The sequence below is a fragment of the Oculina patagonica genome, chromosome 3 (genome assembly GCF_052425735.1).
Source record: "Oculina patagonica isolate OP01 chromosome 3, crgOcupat, whole genome shotgun sequence".
Lineage (NCBI taxonomy): Eukaryota > Metazoa > Cnidaria > Anthozoa > Scleractinia > Oculinidae > Oculina > Oculina patagonica.
This window is the reverse complement of record NC_135760.1, coordinates 15,025,349-15,043,079: the sequence shown is the minus strand read 5'-3', so window position 1 is coordinate 15,043,079 and position 17,731 is coordinate 15,025,349. Positions and strand designations below refer to the sequence as shown.

Below are 17,731 nucleotides of genomic sequence, written 5' to 3'. Positions count from 1 at the left end.
GCCAAAATTTTAACGGTCAACTTTTGAAAATGTATGTAGCTTAGCATACGAAACGTCAAGTTAATAAAAATGCGTTTTATATGTTTATACCGCTTGTGTTATATTTTTAATCAAGTTACGATGGCCTAAAACCAAGAGTCTATACTATGTTTTTTTTTGGTTGCATAGCATATAACATAATTGAATCTTCACTTTGGTTCAAGAATCGGATTCTTTTTTAAATGTAAAGGTAGTGATATCTTTTCTACTGTATTTATAACTTTCTTTTGTTAAGAGAATCAATAAAAGCTGGCCGGCTTTAGATTGAGAAAAAATTAGATATCTATTGTTATTTTTTAGAAGACGAATACTGAATTAGTCGGCAGGATTTCGACATCTCTGGCTCGTTTTTTCAATTACCAATTTTGGTGTTTTAAAGTGACATTTTCCTCTTCACCTTGGCTTGCACTGTTCGAAAAGAAAACAAAATAGTTCAATATACGCATATCAGCAACGTAATTTATACAGTTAGTCAAAATTAAGTTTCCAGAAACGACCAAACAAGCAGTTCAAATTTGAAGTTGTAGTTGCAATTAACCTCAAAGGACGTTTCTCAATAATTCTGCGAAGGTTTGTAAATCGGTGAGGTTATAATTAGTGACGATTTCTTATGCTAACAAATATACCTTTAAATTACACAGTCACTTCTCTGCTAATACAATTCAAAGAACAAACATCAAATAACAAATTTAGGCTAGTCGAGTGAGGCACTTCGTTTTCGAATCGGATTCAGTCTGGTGCCGACTGAAAATTGCAGCTGTTATAAAGGACATCGAATGAATAATTTATTCAAACTTATAGTACTTATATACAACAGTAAATCAGCGCTCCTTATTACACTAACAAATAGAGCGCACACTTATCAAGGCACGTATTCTAATTAGATATGACAAATCAATTTACTTTTTAATACTCCAAGGTTCATGAGGGATTTAAAAGGATAACTTCGTCTGTGCCGCGGCAATTTTGTGTCGGCGATGATGGCATAGTCACATTGGAGTCATCTTAAAGATTAAAAATCCTTGACATCGCTACAGTGAAGCGTCTTGTAATTTCCTGTTAATCATTGCAATTCTAGATGATTCTACACCACCTGAAGAATAAAGGTTCAGGCTTTTCATGGTAAAAGCACTCCCCCCTCGGTTCCCCAGATGACCGCATGCACATGTAAAACAATTTGGCTGGGCGAACGTGAAAACAGAGGAAGAAATTGAAAACCCACATGGAGCAAAATGCTGTTCGTACTGCCTTTCATTACTAGTTGAGCATGTAATTTAACGGAAATTTGAAGCAATATAAACGTGGCAGCACCAAAGACGCAAATAACTTTCTTAACCACCAGTTCATCGCAAAGGTGATAATAATAAGCTTGGCACTGTTAAAAAAAATACTGTAAAACTAAGTGACAAGTAAATATTAGTAAATAAACTGTCATAACGTCAGAGAAAAAGATCTGAAAATCTTCTGACAAATGAACCAAATTTTAATATGTAAGAGCGAGAATCCAGCACTCATATAGCATCCAGACCAACGCTAGTTTTTTTTTTTTGCTCTCCGCGTTCGTTAGTTGGGGGAGCCGGTAGACCTAAAAACGGCGAGCAAAAATAAGGGGAGGGGTGTGGAGGAGAAGGCGAGTTTCCTCGCTCTTTTCTCCTTCTTACCATTTTTTCTACTCGCTGTTCTACGCGATAATCCCGTTGTTCGTGCTGCTCCCCGACTGACGTCTGGAGCCGTCTTTGACATCTTTGAGACCTTGAGGGCTGGCTACCGGAGAGCCATTCTCTTTGTCTAACGCAAAAGAGCATCCACCAAATGCCAACGTCATTTAACCACATCGAAACAGTTGACATGATTGTCATGATTACAGACCTCTCAAGTCTCACGATTTTGTCGTGAGACTCACGGTTTTCACTTCAATCTCACGATGAGAAATCACGGTAAACAGAGTAACAAGTCATTTGATTAGCGCCTGGTTTTAGGCCTCTTTTAGTTATTTTTGTCCGTCAGTTGATCAATCTCTCGGTTTTTACTGAAATCTCCAGATTTTTTGACCTCAATCTCCAGATTTCCAGTGCTTTGAGGTTGAGAGGTTCGAAGAGGTCTGTGATTACGATAACCTGAGATTAGGCGTTCTTCTTTCCTCCCCCGTTTTACTCTCGCCGCGTGCCGCGCTCATGAGGAGTCTGGTTACTAAAACGAAATAACTCATAACTAGTCTCTCTCGGTCATATAAACACAGGTGCTCTGTCAAAATGGCTAACGAAGAGAAACGTTTGATCACTAAGAACGTTCTTTACGCTGGGGAAGGTGAAATCCCGTCGTTTGAACCGGGATCCAAGGTAAAATCGGGCACTAGCAAGTCATCCTTTTTATTTTCTATAGGGACGCAAGATACTAAAGTATAAAAATTCACCAATCCTTTCGATCTTTACAGGCCACTTTTCACTTCAAAACGTTCAAAACCGATGAAGACAGGACACTGATAGACTGCAGTCGTGATCTAGGACAGCCCTTCGAGCTTCTTATTGGGAAGAAATTCAAGCTGGAAGTTTGGGAGGAACTTATAAAAACTATGAGAGAAAAAGAAGTCGCTCGTTTTGCGTGTGATAAATCGGTAAGGTAGCTAAATTTTTTGTATAGCAGGCTATTGTTTATCCAACGCAGTGTTCAACGGAAAAATACTTAGCTCAAAAGTTATTTTACCAGATCTAAGAAAAAGCTTTAAACTCCCAAGGCAAAAGGACAAGCACAATCCCTATCAAAATTTAAAAGTTTAACTGATAGTTATACATATCATTTTTTTTTACAAAAAAAAAAAAAGATTTAAAGTATTGGCAATGAGAAGGCTGTATAATTTTGTTATAAATTAAGCATTCCCTTTCTCAGATTTTTTTGCAGATTGGCTCCGATTTATGCTGCAGACAGATCATCCATCTAGAGCGAACTTGGGCAAACAACAGTAGTTCATCTAATGAAACACACATTGCTGTCAGATGATCCATTTGTTTGCCCATATTTATACACAAACTAATTTTGACTTTGTGTATAAATATGGGCAAACGAACTATTTGCACAAACTACAGGCTGGGATAATGTCTGGATGGATTTTTTTTTTTGCCTGTATTTATACAGATATGAGTTATAAGGCAAACTAATGTTGTTTGCCAAAGTTCATCCCAGATAGATGATCCATCCCTTGTATTAATGTATTATTGTGTAGTTCCATAAAATATCCATACAGCCCCACAAAAGGGAATTTTTTTTTCAGAACCCAGAGCTGGGTGCAACAGGCGACTTACTTTTGTCTTTGGGCGACTTGTTTACTTTTGCGATCAGGGCACCCTAGCAGTTATTATAAGTGCACAGCTTTGGAGCCCCTCACCCCTCTGGAAATTCCATTCTGAACTTCATACATTTCTTTAAATTTTTTGGTCTTCAAGAACCCCCCCCCCCCCCCCAGGAATTTCCAATCCCTAATATGTAGGGGGAGTATGGACATTTTCTGAAACTACATACATGTACTGGTACATATTGAGCCATGTACTCAGACACAACAACATTGCATTGTTTTTTGGACTGATATTGACCTTTGAATTCCTTACCGATCTGAAAACTTTTAGAAGCTTTTTGGTAAGATGAATACTGTTAATTTTGTTTTTGTGAACAGTGATAAGCAGATATTTTAACTTACACTTTTGTGTTGTTAGCTTGTAGGAGGCTACTCCATAGTTTCCAAGAGTCTTCGTACAGTCGCAAAGAAGGCAAAAGGAGAGTTGACTGAAGAACACAACCATCATGAACATTCTTGCAGTTTGTCTGCCATGAAATCATCAGGTTATCCAGACTTGGATGACTTGCTTGTCAACGAGCAGGATCTTATCTTTGAAATAGAACTTTTGAAGTATGAGAAACCTGGTGAATTCAGAAAAGAAACATGGCAGATGGACGCTGATGAGAAATTGTCTAATGTACCTGGATTAAAAGAAGCTGGAAATAAACTATATCAACAAAAAATGTACAAAGAAGCTGCAGAGAAGTATGCTGAGGCACTGGGTTGCTTGGAGCAGCTCTGTATCCATGAAAAACCTGGTGATGCACCTTGGCTTAAACTCGACACAATGAAAATCCCTTTCTTGCTAAACTATGCCCAGTGTAAGCTTTTTCTTGGTGATTACTATGAAGTCATTGAGCATACAACAACAGTGCTCGAAAAAGATAAAGACAATGTCAAGGCTTTGTTCAGACGTGCTAAGGCTCATGTGAAATGCTGGAACCCTAAGGAAGCCAGAGAAGATTTCAACAGAGTAGCAGTTCTTGATCCATCGCTGACAAAAACTGTCAAAAAAGAGCTTGAAGAACTAGAAAGGCTTGCTAAAGAGCATGATGCAGAGGACAGAGATAAATTGAAAACACTTTTTAAGTAATGCTTTGTAAAGGCATGTTATGCCATAAATAGATGTGTTCAGTTACAGAGAGAAGCGATGTAAATCTTACTTTTTTCTTTTCTTAAACAGAAACACATGCAAGTAAACAACTGTCTGAAACAATACTTGGTATGTTTTCAGGATTTCTTCTGCAGAAAACTGTTTGCCAATATTGTAGGCGGTGCCATATTGAAAGTTTTCATTGCTGCATACCATTGTCATTGTGTAGTTCCATAAAATATCCATACCTCCCCCATGAAAAGGATTTTTATACAAACCCCCACCTCTCTGGAAATTCCAATTTAACTTCATACATTTATGTAAATTTGTTGGTCTTCGAGAACTCCCCACCTCCCAGGAATTTCCAATTATCCCTTCTATGGTAGAAGCGGCCGGAAATGCGTCTGCTCTCGCAGGCTACTTCTATGGGAAGTATGGACATTTTCTGAAACTCCACATTAGACAATTCCCCTATCTTGAAAGTACAATGTGTTCTAAAGTGCTCAAACGACCAAAATTTGGCACAACACCATTTGTTTCAGGGGTCACTAATGACCTGAATTGCTTGCACAGATCATAATTCCTTGATTTCTAAAATCACGAAATTTGGACAAAAAATAATAAAAAACAGGGCTATCTACAGTTTTATTGTGATTATTAACACGTCAAAATTAACATAAAGCAAATCTTCAGTGGCTGTCAACAAGTGAACAATGCCCATTACTTCCTTTTGGAGTTTTAAATTTTCTCATGCAATAGGATAAACAGAGAAATTCCAAGATCCCACATTTCAGGTTACGGTCTACCGATTCCAAATATTCCCGTCGCTTGGTTTCGCGTTTGTGCGTCAGCTTGACCAATCAGAGTGTCGCTCTAGGCCTCCGCATTTATTTTCAGCTGTGTTTTTCCCGAAGAAAATATGGCGTCCAAACTGATAACTGACGCTTTTCCGAAAATCAAGAAGGACAGGGCGATTAACCAAAAACAACAGCAAGCAAAGCCTTCAGATTTCAGTCAAAATGGTGAGCGGACTTCTAGTTGTTTTTATTTGCTCTAAATTTAAATTGATTCAAAGGTATAGTTTCTAACTTATTAACCGCAACATTGCTTTATTCAAATTGTAGACGCTGAAGTTTCAAAGGATCAATCTTCAGATCTCACAAGGGAGCTCTCGGTGTTAAAAGAATTTGACTTAGATTCCGAATTTGGGCCATGTATTGGTACGTAAATGTCATGTCCTATCCCGGTGAAGCAAGTGTGCCATCAATTTTGATTGATAGAATATGTTTCAATCATACATGGCACTGTATTCTGTAATGGTCCTCCTTTTAATGCGTTTTGAATGGAAGCTGCAGCTTGATCTTAATGTTCTCTGGGTATAAATGCCCGTTGATAGTCAATGGCTCTTTTGGTATCAAGTTTTTTTGGACACTGGGACTGTGGATCTCTATTCTGACTATTTACTGTTTTTTTAAAGGAATTACCAGACTACAGAGATGGGAAAGAGCCAAAGAATATGGACTTTATCCTCCGGAGGAAGTCAAGACAATTATTTTACAACACCCTAGTGACACAAAATTCACTGAATGGTAAATTTATCTTGCTTTTAAAATTCCTCATGTGGTGCAGGGGAGGGGTAGTAGAGTTAGGTGTGACAAGGGAAGAGGGCTACTGGCCAGGAAAAAATTAAGTGCACAATTGGACATGGAGGCTATACCATGGTGATGTGATCTGGTCAGTGTCTCCAACACAAGGCAGTAGGTCAAGATGCAATTTTACAGAACCAGACAAAAAAATACATTTTGTATCTTCAAGACTGATTTTAACTGGGCTTCACATACAAGGCAGGCTTGTTGCAAATTGATCTTTGCACGTGTCAGAAACTCTTTGGATAGGCCAGCAGCAAATCAGAGCCAGTGTTGAATGGACAATGCCACTCTCAAGAAACATTAGCAGACTTAACAAAAGTTACATGTAGATCTATGTTGATAGACTGTCCACAGCCTCTCGATTTTTCAACTCAAAAAAACAAACGAAGCAAGCGCGCGGGGGGAGGGGGCAGGAAGCCTTACTTCTTCCGTTTTGCGCTGGTGTCCAGTTCTCTTGCCTTTCTCACCGTGCACTCATCGATCGAAAAGACACGAAAAAATAGAGGGCTGTGGACAGTCTACTATGTTGATTTCTTTTGTAACAAGGGGCTAACTTTTTAACTTTGTTTCTTTCTTTCAGCGTATGGTATGATGCCAATCTTTGAAAAGAAACAGTTCAGTGCATTGGGTCTGGAACAAAAAGTTCAGTAATGGACTAGTGCACAAAATGTTAAACATTATGAAAATGAACCACACATAAACAACATAGCTGAATGTTTTCTTTTTATTAATGAGGAAAAATAACTTACCGGTACTGTACAAGAACAAAAAACATATTGTTATTTCTTTCCAAAACTAGACAATTTTTTGTATATTTTTGAATAACTATATTAGGAAGACCCATATGGTATTTGGTTTTTGAAATGTTTCTGTTAGATTTACATACAGTAATCTGTATTCAGGCTAAGTAAATAGCAGTATTTACAGCGAGGCGCCCAAAAGTGTGACCACTTTTAATTTATTCACATTCTTTTGTGCAGATTTAATCCAATCAGAAGTCAACCGCAAGCTGTCCACGGCTTTTGATTGGATAATGACTACATGAAAGAATGTGAATTAATTAAAAGTGGTCACACCTAAATTGGGTGCCTTGCTGTAAAAGTAAAGTGCAAAGTAATGTGCATTGCAAGTGATGAAGCCACATCAGAAAGTGTTAAATTATGTAAACATCTACAATACATAATTGTATCATCTATTACATTTTGTTTTTAGATGACTTGTGATCTCTTAGTTTACATACAAAATCTGTAGACTAGTTGGTGCTAATTTTACTATAAGTCATAACTCTTTTAAAAGTACCGGTATCTGCAGCTTCATAGAAGCAGAAAAATGAAACATATAATTATATTTAGTAGTCTACTTTGTATATTTGTATATCCAACTTATCCAAGAATACAGTAATTCATTTATTGTCTTGGATTATGCTTTGTGAACCACACACTTGCTTTCATTACATTTTTTGTGATATTGTTTTCCAGTACCCAAAACAGCACTTCTTAACAACTCAGAGAAATAGTTGTGTTGCATTTGCTGAGTAAATAATTATTAACCCCAACAAGTTATGTTTTATAAAACATACATTGTAAACTGCGGAGGGTTATGGCCCTTTGCCAGATTAACACTGACATTTTAACTGATAATCTTTAAGTTCAAGTTGATAATAAATAAAAAACTAAGTGGCATGTATTTACATTTATGTCATTTTTTAGCTCTAGATAATTTAAAACACTTTGATCTTCACCCCAGCTACCTCAAGCTCTTGATGCAATAAAATGTAAAGGGAAGGGAACATCTATACAAATTTGTATAGCCCAGAGCTTGGAAAACCAATGCTATGACTTTCTTATGACAACATCAGAGCCCTGGAATGTTCAGTCATTACTGCTTCCATGAGACTGATCATTCGGATTATACCACTGCTGGAAAACAATTGGATAATTATCGCATTAAGTTGTTCTAATGTGGTTATACGACAGCTTCTGTTCTCCCTGGAATGAGTTGAACCTTCTTGTAACAAGCCATACTACAAACTGGCAGGTTATTACTGGAACACGAGTATTTCTTCAAATTTTTACATCCTTGGACTGAGCATGTGGCCCTTGGCTTTGGAGGTCTAAAACAAATTCCAAACATTTCATGCATCAGTATGCTTGCTTATGCTTATGACAATAACCAAGACAAAAACATTCACATTTCATTTACCAACCACATCTTTTAATATTGTTATCATTTAATATTTTATTGTCCCAGGGCCCCAATGGATACCAGCCTCGTTGCCGAATGGGCCACCCTGGTTCAATAAAGTTTACCTTATCTTACCTTACCCAGTTGGATTTCTGTGGTTCATTTTGTTTTGATTTTATAGTTCTGCTTGTTTTAATATTGTTTCCCATTGCTGCCAAAAGATTTCTTTGTTAAATGGATAAAACCCTACAAATGCAATTTGCACATTTTTAACATTTTTGAAATAAGGTTACCTTGAGTTCCCAATTTTTGGATGCCACAAAAATTCATAAAGCCACAAAATAACGTTTATAAGTGGTGAAAAGTAATGAACAAAAAAATAGTGCTAGAAGATCATTTAAAATTACCCTTGCACTGGAATTTTAATCTGAAATATTACTTAACATACCCTTGAGAGGATTGCACTTGTAGTGGAAACTCCAGCCCTTTAGAAAACGACAAAGCAAACCCCATGTTATTACTGATGTATCTAATGTGAGGGACTTGTTGTTTCTTTTTCCTGGCCTGCAACAAGGAGAAAGGTTAGTTTATAGTTAATTGTCAATAATATATAGGTAGGTAGGGAGGTAGGTAGGTAGGTAGGTAGGTAGGTAGGTAGGTAGGTAGGTAGGTAGGTAGGTAGGTAGATTAAGTCTACGTTCGAGCCTCATTGCCCATCAGGCCAGAGCTTATCCCGGTTTCAGTAGCATAAAGTGAATAAGAGCATTTCTACTCCCCCTGGATGGGATGCTAGTCCATCGCAGGGTTACCCCCCAGCATTAAATTTGCCATTTATACACCTAGGTGAAGTGGTTCACTATGAAAGTAAAGCAGAGTAAAGTGTGTTGCCCAAGAACACAACGCAGTGCCCCTGTCAGGGCCCGAAGTTACCCGGACTGCTCGATCCAGAGTCCAGCGCACTAACCATTTATGATAAATGGAAAAATAAATTTCACTGTGCTGCGTGGCACATGTGGGTTTACATAACCAGTTTTCTGCATTATACCTTCTCCTCTTCTTTACGTGATCTTGTAGCTTCTCTATCTAGCAGTTTCTTTACTGTTTGCATCTGTACAAAGGTGAACATAAAAGTATGTTAGGAACACTTTTCTTCAACCTCATTAATATGATCTTTTATCTCAACCTCATTGTTTATGCCATGTACCTTGTTTTCTTCAATTTTTTTCTGCATTTGCTGTTTTCTCTTCTTGGCTCTTTGCTTCCGTCTTTTCTGAGCTTCTTCAGTGTCTTCATTTTTCCGTCTTGGTTCTGAAATTATAACCATGGTGAAATATTAAAGAAGAACAACTTGAAAATCAGACAATGATTATGCAAAACTGCACATTTTTGGGCATAACATACCTGTTGGAAGCTCCAAAAGTTGGTTTTCTCCTTCGATTTCATGTCCAAGCATGGCTCTCTGAGAAAATAAAGACAAATTTTACACTTTGAAGACAGGAAATTTATCAAGCCAAGAATAAGAACTTGAAGATTACGTAATGAGATTTCTTGCAGTTTATGTGGACATGTGCAATACATTTATTTGGCAAAACATATTATTCTAGAAGAGATGTTACATGTACCTTGTTAAATGCATATCACATATGAAACTAGTTAACCTGTCAGTTCTGTTCCCAGATTCAAAAATCATTTCTTCTTATACTGAGAACTGGAAGGTCTTGACAATGAAATATTTGATCTCAGTAAAAATGTCTTGACTTACAAAACAATTCTCCCAAGGGGAATCCTAGCAAATGTATGAAAAACAGAAATGTAAATGTTAATGCCGATAAGAGTCGTACCTGTCTAGCAGTCATCATACTGACATCTTTGTCCTGTTTGACACGACCAAAGTCGTCCAGTTCACCTTTCTCTAAAGCATCTAACCACTTTTGCTCTTCTTGTCTGTAAAATGATTAAAAAAATAAGTAGCATTTTTTTCATGTGTATGATATGTGAAGATCTACTGAGAGATTGTAAGAACAGTTTATGTGTGGCTAACCGCCGATCAGTTAGCCAGGTGGTAGAGCGCCAGACTACCGTGCAGGAGGTCTTAGGTTCGATTCCCAGACCGTTCCAACACTCAGGGTCTTAAAATAACTGAGCAGAAAATGCTGCCTTCCTGCAATGACATCTGCAAATGGTTAGATATTCTAGTCTTCTCGGATAAGGACGATAAACCGTAGGCCCCATCTCCTGCATCTTCAGTGTTATGGTCAGCAGGGGGCGTAAAAGAACCCACACACTTATCGTAAAAAGTAGGGCATGGAGTTCCCCGGTGTTGTGGTCTGGTCTTTGCGCATTGTGCTGTATACTGTGAAATGCTCGTTTTCATTAGCATTACTTGCTAGAGGCCTAAGACGCTTCATAATACTGAGGGTAAATAAAGTTTCAGTTTCAGTTTTCAGTTTCAGTTGCCCTGATTACATGTTAGTATGGTCACTAAGGAAATAAGAAGGGTGGAGGAGGGCTTATATCCAAAATGGAAAGGGGTTCCCTAGAAACCAAACTTTATTTTTTTATTAGGTGACAGACAGGCTTATGACCTAGGGGGCTTTATATAAATAGTAGGGTGGGGGTTGGTGGGGGAGACTCACAGGCGGGATTCTATGGTTTAACATCAGTATGTAATTTAAGCCACACTGGTCTTGCATCTCTCAACACACACACACACACAAAATAAATCAAAAAATCTATTAACATGCTGATTGCCATTAGAATAATCAGATAACTGTAACATACTCATCAGAATCACCACGAGGTTTCTCAGCAACTTCAGGTTCATCCTTTTCACTTTCTAAAGGAATAACAACCAATAACAGTTATAATTATTATCATCATCATCATTATACCTGTTTAAAATTCCATATGAATAGCTTCCATGAGTTGTGATGCCAAAAAAATGAATACACTAATGTGTTCATACCATGAATACATCAATTACATCTTTGAACACTGAAATGCCACTGCAACTACACTACCGTTTGGCATTGTTGCGTGTACTTTAAATATTTAAGTTTCTGTAATACAACCATTTTGAAGATACATAACTGGACAGGAGTCAACTAACCTTGCCAAGATGGCTGGTAACTGTCCTCTTCAGCTTCTTCCTCTTCTCCACTGGTTATTATAGGCTCAGCCAATTTAACTGGCATTATTTTGGCCATACTAAAAGCACAGGAGTATATATTAAGAGGAAATCCGCCAGGACTTCGAGTAGTTATTGGACAAAATTATGTACCAAAACTATTTACACCTGATTGCAAGCTTTTGTGTTACTGCTTCAAATATCTTATCGAAAGAAATCTTTTCTAACAACACCACACATCGAAAACACATTTTGAAGTACCGCTGAATTCCACTGAATCGCTTAAAAAATGTAAGCTTTTGCCCATAGCTTGTGAACTTTAAATATCATTTTCTCAGACTCTGATAAGAAATTGTTGTACCAGAATTATTTCCACCTTATTGCAAACTTTTTTGTTACTGCTTCAAATATCTTATCAAAAGAAATCTTTTCTAACAACACCACACATCGAAAACACATTTTGAAGTTCCGCTGAATTCCACTGAATCGCTTAAAGTGCCTATGAAGTAAAAAATAACTTTGCTCAATTTGCTTGTTTATGTCTTAGTTAGCACGAATATGCGTGTTTAAGATATCAAAAGCGCTTTTTTCTAGTATTTTTTGAGCCTCGAACTTTGGATTTCGCAATTTGAAGTGGGTCCTTTTCACGCGCGGCCAAACGCTCCGGTTTCACCGGAAATGACGTACTTAGTGGTTCTAAAGACACCAGGATTATGGCGTAAAGAGAGCAAAGAGGGCTGGCGAAAGCTATATTTCGGCTTTTGAGTCAAACAAAGGCAATTGCACAAACGAAACTGCATCAAATACACTTATTTCCTTTGGTGAAGCTTCGCAGAGTAAATAGAAGCGAAATTTCCATGTGTATAGTAAAGCTATTCGTTCTGATGAAAACGCAAGAAGAAACGAATTCTGTTCCGTCGGCAGTTCAAGGATCGCTGTTCTCAGCAAAAGCTCTTCCTTGCCACAAATGAAACGATAAAGTCATGAAGCGAAGAGGAAATTTATCAAAAGAGTTATCTCTGTAAAGGATATGGTGGTCTCTCTATATCATTCTGCCCTGACTAGCCGAAGAAAGATTTAGCAGTCGCGCCAGGAGTCAGTTACAATATGTTACACAGCTGGGTACAGTATGCGTGTTATTCTTTTATTATGAGACTTCGTTCCTCAAAATTTAATTTGTATGGTTAGTAGATCGTTTTATCATTCGTAAGGTAGCAGTCGTTTCCTTTCCCAAACACTTGAAACGATCGATCGCCAGACGCAAACGAATGCATCTGTGAAAGAAGCAAAAATAAGTAGAGCGCTTCGAATGTTGTCATTTACGTCTGCATTTCCGGTAGTATTCTATGGCGAATGTACTTTTAAACAATACACTGAGACTGATCTTGCAAAATCTTGGACAAATTTTACGGCTGCCTTCGCCGGAATTATTTGCTGATAAACACGCACTGTAATCAGGATTTATCGTAACCGGATAAAGAAGTCGACGGTTGAAAATATACCGTAGAGCTAACGAACCATAAAGAGCAACAACTGCAGTTCTGTTTATTCTTGAAGAGGAAATTTTTGGTTTCGTTCAAGTCAAAAAGTGCTAATCTTGAGTTTGAAGAAGTGTTATCTTGCCGTGTTGTCAAGTTTAATTATGTCACTCTCACGCTTCGGAGAAATATGTCAGTCCACTGTACTTTCCCACACAAGAACACAATCAAAATGAAAGCGAGCAAATGATCGCTACTTGTATTAAAATCAACAAATCGTTATATAATACCGAATAACCACCGGGATAGGCGTACCGTAACCTGAATTTACACATTCGACAAGCAAGCAACCTTCGTGTCAATTCCGAAGCACATTGCGACACTGCGAAACCACTCACAAAATCAAAGCCCGTCGATGTATGTGCTTTTGGAAACAATAAAAATTCTAGTTATCCATTTTTTATAGGGAATTTCTCATTTGAATCTGCTTCGCCGAACTTCGATCGTCCTCGTCGACCAGCGCTTGTGTGAAAGAGCGCTTGATCGGCTTGCGGCGGTTGGACAGGTCCAACTATGCTAGCTTCTTCAGTCCATTTAGTGTCACGATATTTCGTTGTGCGATTCATTTCTGCTAGAAACCCGCTCTGCCAAGTCCGCAGATGGCAACATATCGTTCTTGTCGGACAAGATTTCGATTTATCAACGAAAAAGCAGCAACAATCTCAGCTGAAGTAGTGAACTTCACTGTGTATCAACAAAATCTAAGTGTAAACTGATCCGTGGAACCACTAACTACGTCATTCGAGCCAAATTCGTGTCCAGTCTACGGACCCACTGTTTTGTCTTACTGAGGGCACTTTAGGCGGCAAAAAGTCCGATTTCTCTCTCTTTGACATTATTCTTTTTTTAACTTTTCGGAAAGTAGACATAATAAGCTACCAAAAAAAGCAAAAACGTTTTTTACTTCATAGGCACTTTAAGGCGAATTTACAAAATGGCTACACGTGAGATTTTGCCCATACCTTGTGAACTTTGAAATTCATTTTCTCAGACTCTGATAAGAAATTGTTGTTGGTGTTATCACGGATAATTACTTACATCTTTACCTTTTATTAAGGGTAGGAAATAACGCAATAGGATTTAAATTATTCTGGAAATTGATTTTTGTCCAACTTTAATAAATAGTACTCGAGTTCCTAGTGGATTCCGTCTTAATTAAATAAAACTCAAGTACAGTCGGGTGCAGGTAGTCAGAAAACGAACAGTACTGTTGTAAATAATAAAGATGGTAAATTTTAAGCTCGTTGGTGACTGATGTTACTCAATAACCTTAGTGGAAGTCATTTTCAGAGTCAAGTGAAAAGTTGTTAATTACAAGTCAAGGATGTTATAAATGAGGGTGGTAAAGAAGGCATATAGATCATGTTTCAAAAAAATGAAACGCCCTTCCACAATTCACAAAAAATATAATATTGGCACTTCACGTTTCATGGAAAATAAAAGAGAACGTTTCGGAAAATCACAGTTCACGGCTACTATCGAAATCACGATTCATGAGGAAAAACAGCCATTTCGCATTTCAGGGGAAATATAAAGGGCCAATCACAGGTCATGAAAATACCCTTTACCACCCTCATGAATCTGGTATGGTGAAACGGTTTGGTCAGTTTTGCTGTAAATATGTAAAACCAGCACTTGCAGCCACTTGCCATTTCCCTGAGAGTAGCTGCTTAATAGAGGTTTGCCTATAATATTATTACAGACTGCAACTAGCACTATTTAAATACTAACTGCGTTGTAGCCACAGTTTCACCCCTGAGTTTAATTTTTAGGGTAACAGCTTTTCCTTCATCTTTATTTATGTCCCTGTCTTTATCTTTGTCCCTAGACCTGCTCTTGTCTTTGCTCTTCTCCTTTTTACGCTCCTCATCATACCCCTCGGGGCCATGATCCTTTCTTTTCTTGTGCTTTTTATGTTTGCGCTTGTGCTTCTTTTTAGGAGATGTAGAAGACGACTCTGCGAAGAGAGAAATATTGAAGTATATAAATTAACACACTACAGGTGGCACTCCTCTCCAATCAATATTTACCTGATTTCTATAAGGGAATTCATATGAAAGATCCTCTGACCTCATGTAAAGCTCATGATATTATTTTTTTAATCATAGGAAAAAAAATTTAAGCCAAAGCCATTTGGCTTGCAAGCTTATAGATTTCTCTAAACTTCACTCTTAGAAAAAAAGTTCACTTCTTGAAAAGGAAAATGTCAAGGAATGAATATTTAGTAAAAAAAACCCCTTCAGGCGGCTGGTATATTGAAGGATAATGCCCGAGGCTAAAATGATCATTTGGCCGAGAAGCAAAGCTTCGAGGGCAGCTGCAAAATTTGATTCTGCAACGCGCTTTATCGCCAGTAACTCCGTAACTGTGGTTGAAACAAATGTAAGTTGATTTGTTTACTTGATTTTTTAACTCAGTGATTTCATTTAAAGTTAGAATTGAGTGTAAGGTGACTTCATTCGTTTGTTTTGTGCTGCCTACAAAATCGGGCGATGGATATCAAATTTGACTGACAATAGACGGATCAAAACTGACCAATTACTGTTGACAAACTTTACACGAGTCTTACAGCCAATAACATCACGGCTAAACTGACCAATCAACTTCAATGGACCAGACTTACAACATCATCGACTGACAACAACTTTTCACTTGACTCTGAAGATGACTTCTGCTCAGGTTGTCGAAACGTCAGTCACCAACAACAGTTCTTCTCAGAACTACTCTCACCCGGACGATCACACTATACGAACTACAGATATCAAATTGGACGGGGTATATTCGCTGATACCCGTTGTCCGATTTTGTACCACGTGATGCGTTTTGTCCAATGAGCGCGCGCAAAAATTAATGGGTGTGTTATAAAATTTTTAATATTTTCATGCCAATTATCCTGCGAAATCGCGCAGAATATCGCCTGATACTTAGCTGACGAGGCTGTAGGATGAGTTGGCTAAAATCAGACGATATTCTGCAAGATTGAGCGGGATAATTGTTTTATTATTCAACAAATTGTCAACAGAACACATTTTGCCACTAGAAAAACGGCAGTAATGCAGTGCTTTGTAAGATGTCGGACTAATCTTTGCAACCTACACATATCGCAGGATATCTGTTATGAGGCCTTCCAAGGGGTAAAAGCGACAAGCGACATAACCCTGAATACTGGCTACACAGGAACATTTTAACAGCGACAAGCGACATCATTAGCGACAGTGACACAATTCGACAGCAAAACAATAAGGTAAAAAACGACAGCGACATTTACGGCTGTTAGCTAGGCGACATGGGCTCACAGAAACATGCGACATTGCGACACAGCTACCCCCCTTGGAAGGCCTCTGTTATGTACGGACAGTTAACAATAACAGTCTGACCATATATGGGCAATGCACGCATTTGCTGAATAATAATGTCTTATATAGGCTTACATACGTTTTAATTAAAAAAAAAAAATGGATCCATACACAAAATAGCAAATTATAGTGCTTGATCAAAAGCTAACCTCTCCCTTCTTAAGCTAAAGTAAACAACAGAACTTGCATCGCTGCAGATTTGCACTTGCTAACTATAGTACACTGGGGGAATGTTAAAAAGCACACATGATACGTAAACAAATCCCTATAAACAAAGCGTTCTACACGCATACAAAAGCGACACTGAAGTGACTTTCATAATTTCTTGTACGAGTAATGCGTCAGAACGGACACAAATCTCGTTAAAAGACTTGATCATTGAATACTCCATATTTCATAGTTCCTCAAATTTGTAATTACACGAAGACAGCAACGTATACCCACCTCTAGTGTCCTCTTCACTGATTTCTTTTCGCTTTGGCATGATTCTCTCGCGTTCCCCGCTTGCCGCTTTCCAATATGGCGGCGCCTCGTTTTCACGATTATCGCCGCGCAGTCACGCGAAGTCCACACGCGCAGCACACGCGCGCCCGGGGTGCTGCACAAATACGTAAACTGTGCGAGTTTTCCCGTATACCTTTGCTACACGTGTCTTTTTTTCGGCAATACTTTACCAGTTGCCTAAGACATAAGTGAAGTTCCAACCAGGGAGGAAACATGGATATTTTTCTTCCGGACCTGCCGGAAGCCAAGGCTCTGATTACACTCCTCTCCCAGTGATGTAAATGTAAATGTTGTTTATAGTGGTCATGCACTTAGCTTCATATCTCAACGAGATAGCTAGTTTACAGGCATGCCATTGAAACAGAGGAAACAAATATTTTAAATGAAAATAACAAGGTTAAAAATCCCAACTGGCAGGAGGCAGACCAGTTGGCTATGTACAAAGCGTGATCGAGGATTTGAGCTCGGGACAACCGAGAAACAAATCCAGCTAGTGGCAAGGGCAGGTCTTGAACCGGGGACCTCCAGATTACAACACAAGCGCCCTAAACCACTCGGCCACGCTTGCCTCCGTTAAAAGTGATACACACCGGGGCGCCGGGGCACCCGTGTTTTTAATATTATAATATTTTCCTATTTTCAAACAAATGAAACTTCGAGCTATATTTATTTACGTAATATCCCCAAAACAGATACTGAACCTCCGGGAGTACCACAAGTTGTCAGTTATCTTTCGACGCGAACCTGTCTTCACCTTCATCTAATTTCTTTTATAGGGCGCCTCCCGCAGACAGACCTTTGATCAAAGTACAAAGGTGAATCAAACTGTTTTCCGATATCATTTGAAAAGCGTGACTCCTGAACCTCGAGATTACATTTTCTAACATCTTTGATCCTTCCAAGGGGATAC

The 17,731-nt window shown here is 38.3% G+C and overlaps 3 protein-coding genes across 3 annotated transcripts; 2 read left to right on the top strand and 1 right to left on the bottom strand.

Annotated features, from left to right (window-relative positions):
• Nucleotides 1–2,276: 2,276 nt before the first annotated feature.
• On the top strand, nt 2,277–4,586 carry LOC144646864 (AH receptor-interacting protein-like). Its single transcript, XM_078506562.1, has 3 exons — nt 2,277–2,378; nt 2,474–2,653; nt 3,747–4,586. Exons 1-3 carry the CDS (start codon nt 2,292–2,294, stop codon nt 4,461–4,463), a joined length of 984 nt encoding a protein of 327 aa, XP_078362688.1. The 5' UTR covers nt 2,277–2,291; the 3' UTR covers nt 4,464–4,586.
• A 790-nt stretch (nt 4,587–5,376) lies between these two features.
• LOC144646865 (DNA polymerase delta subunit 4-like) lies at nt 5,377–7,798 on the top strand. Its single transcript, XM_078506563.1, has 4 exons — nt 5,377–5,485; nt 5,588–5,683; nt 5,941–6,052; nt 6,693–7,798. The coding sequence occupies exons 1-4, from the start codon at nt 5,383–5,385 to the stop codon at nt 6,715–6,717; spliced, it is 336 nt and encodes a 111-aa protein (XP_078362689.1). The 5' UTR covers nt 5,377–5,382; the 3' UTR covers nt 6,718–7,798.
• Nucleotides 7,799–7,935: 137 nt separating this feature from the next.
• On the bottom strand, nt 7,936–16,839 carry LOC144646863 (INO80 complex subunit B-like). The gene is made up of 10 exons (XM_078506560.1): nt 16,762–16,839; nt 14,693–14,918; nt 11,406–11,503; nt 11,078–11,132; nt 10,138–10,240; nt 9,698–9,755; nt 9,501–9,604; nt 9,342–9,404; nt 8,745–8,860; nt 7,936–8,225 (listed from the first exon to the last, which is right to left on the bottom strand). Exons 1-10 carry the CDS (start codon nt 16,799–16,801, stop codon nt 8,078–8,080), a joined length of 1,011 nt encoding a protein of 336 aa, XP_078362686.1. The 5' UTR covers nt 16,802–16,839; the 3' UTR covers nt 7,936–8,077.
• Between the last annotated feature and the right edge of the window lie 892 nt (nt 16,840–17,731).

Coding starts and splice junctions, on each gene's coding strand:
- LOC144646864 (XM_078506562.1), top strand. CDS start 2,292: ATGGCTAACGAAGAGAAACGTTTGATCACTAAGAACGTTCTTTACGCT. Junction 2,379..2,473: donor CGTTTGAACCGGGATCCAAG/GTAAAATCGGGC, acceptor CGATCTTTACAG/GCCACTTTTCACTTCAAAAC. Junction 2,654..3,746: donor GTTTTGCGTGTGATAAATCG/GTAAGGTAGCTA, acceptor TTGTGTTGTTAG/CTTGTAGGAGGCTACTCCAT.
- LOC144646865 (XM_078506563.1), top strand. CDS start 5,383: ATGGCGTCCAAACTGATAACTGACGCTTTTCCGAAAATCAAGAAGGAC. Junction 5,684..5,940: donor CGAATTTGGGCCATGTATTG/GTACGTAAATGT, acceptor GTTTTTTTAAAG/GAATTACCAGACTACAGAGA. Junction 6,053..6,692: donor GACACAAAATTCACTGAATG/GTAAATTTATCT, acceptor TCTTTCTTTCAG/CGTATGGTATGATGCCAATC.
- LOC144646863 (XM_078506560.1), bottom strand. CDS start 16,801: ATGCCAAAGCGAAAAGAAATCAGTGAAGAGGACACTAGAG. Junction 11,504..14,692: donor GAAACTGTGGCTACAACGCA/GTTAGTATTTAA, acceptor CTGTGCTTTTAG/TATGGCCAAAATAATGCCAG. Junction 11,133..11,405: donor TTACCAGCCATCTTGGCAAG/GTTAGTTGACTC, acceptor TTATTCCTTTAG/AAAGTGAAAAGGATGAACCT.